A 784-nucleotide genomic window follows, 5' to 3' on the forward strand; every position below is an offset into this window, starting at 1 on the left:
TTGCATCCAAGTAGCGGGTGCGGGCGGCCGTGGTGGCTCATCTGGCCGGGTTCCCGAAGCCACGCTAGCACCGGGAAGCTGTGGTGTGAGTCAAACCCATGCTCGGTTTTGAGGGAGCGGTGGGAGAGGAAACGCCATGCTGCTGGTTGGGCTGACCCCGAGGTGCCCCATTGCAGATTCGACCGGCGCCGTTGGCAGCTCCGACATCGTCGTCCTCCTGCATGGCTTCCCAACCTCCAGCTACGACTGGTGCAAGGTGAGGGAAGCGAATACATGAAAAGGGGGGTTGGATGCCGACAGCAAACCCCGCGGTTTCTCCCTCCTGGGGATGAGCAGACGGATGCGGGCAGTGGCTCCGCGTAAGGGTGGGCAACGCTCCAGGAATTTTATGCTGTGGGAGATCAGTGCCTTGCATGGAACCCAAGCTCTTTTCATGTTGCCCTTTCCCACACTCCAGCCCAAAGCAGGAGGAAAAGACCCAAAACTATTTATTGGGTTTGGTTTTTCTTTTCTTTTTTTTTGGGATGGTCTTGCTGTTTATTGGGAAATTTCAACCTTTCTTGGAGCTGGAAGGTGCGGTCTGGGGGAGCGGAGGGGAGCGTGGCCTTCTGTGGCTGCACATCGCCGCAGACTTTTCTTCTCTCCGCTCCCGTCAGCTGTTTTTCTAATGCATTTCTCTTCCAGATCTGGGAAGGGCTGACCCAGCGGTTTCACCGGGTGATCGCTCTGGATTTTGTAGGATTTGGTTTCAGTGACAAGCCTGTAAGTAGCCTGGGAAGAGGAC

The 784-nt window shown here is 56.1% G+C and overlaps 1 protein-coding gene across 1 annotated transcript in view; it reads left to right on the forward strand.

Annotated features, from left to right (window-relative positions):
• Positions 1 to 784, forward strand: part of MEST — a 17678-nt gene that overhangs the window by 917 nt on the left and 15977 nt on the right. Inside the window, exons 2-3 of the mRNA XM_009648406.2 lie at positions 177 to 256; positions 685 to 762. Coding sequence (XP_009646701.2) covers positions 177 to 256; positions 685 to 762 — 158 coding nt within the window. The remainder of the gene's footprint in view (positions 1 to 176; positions 257 to 684; positions 763 to 784) is intronic.

This window comes from Egretta garzetta, unplaced genomic scaffold (genome assembly GCF_000687185.1).
Source record: "Egretta garzetta isolate BGI_Z169 unplaced genomic scaffold, ASM68718v1 scaffold260, whole genome shotgun sequence".
NCBI lineage: Eukaryota > Metazoa > Chordata > Aves > Pelecaniformes > Ardeidae > Egretta > Egretta garzetta.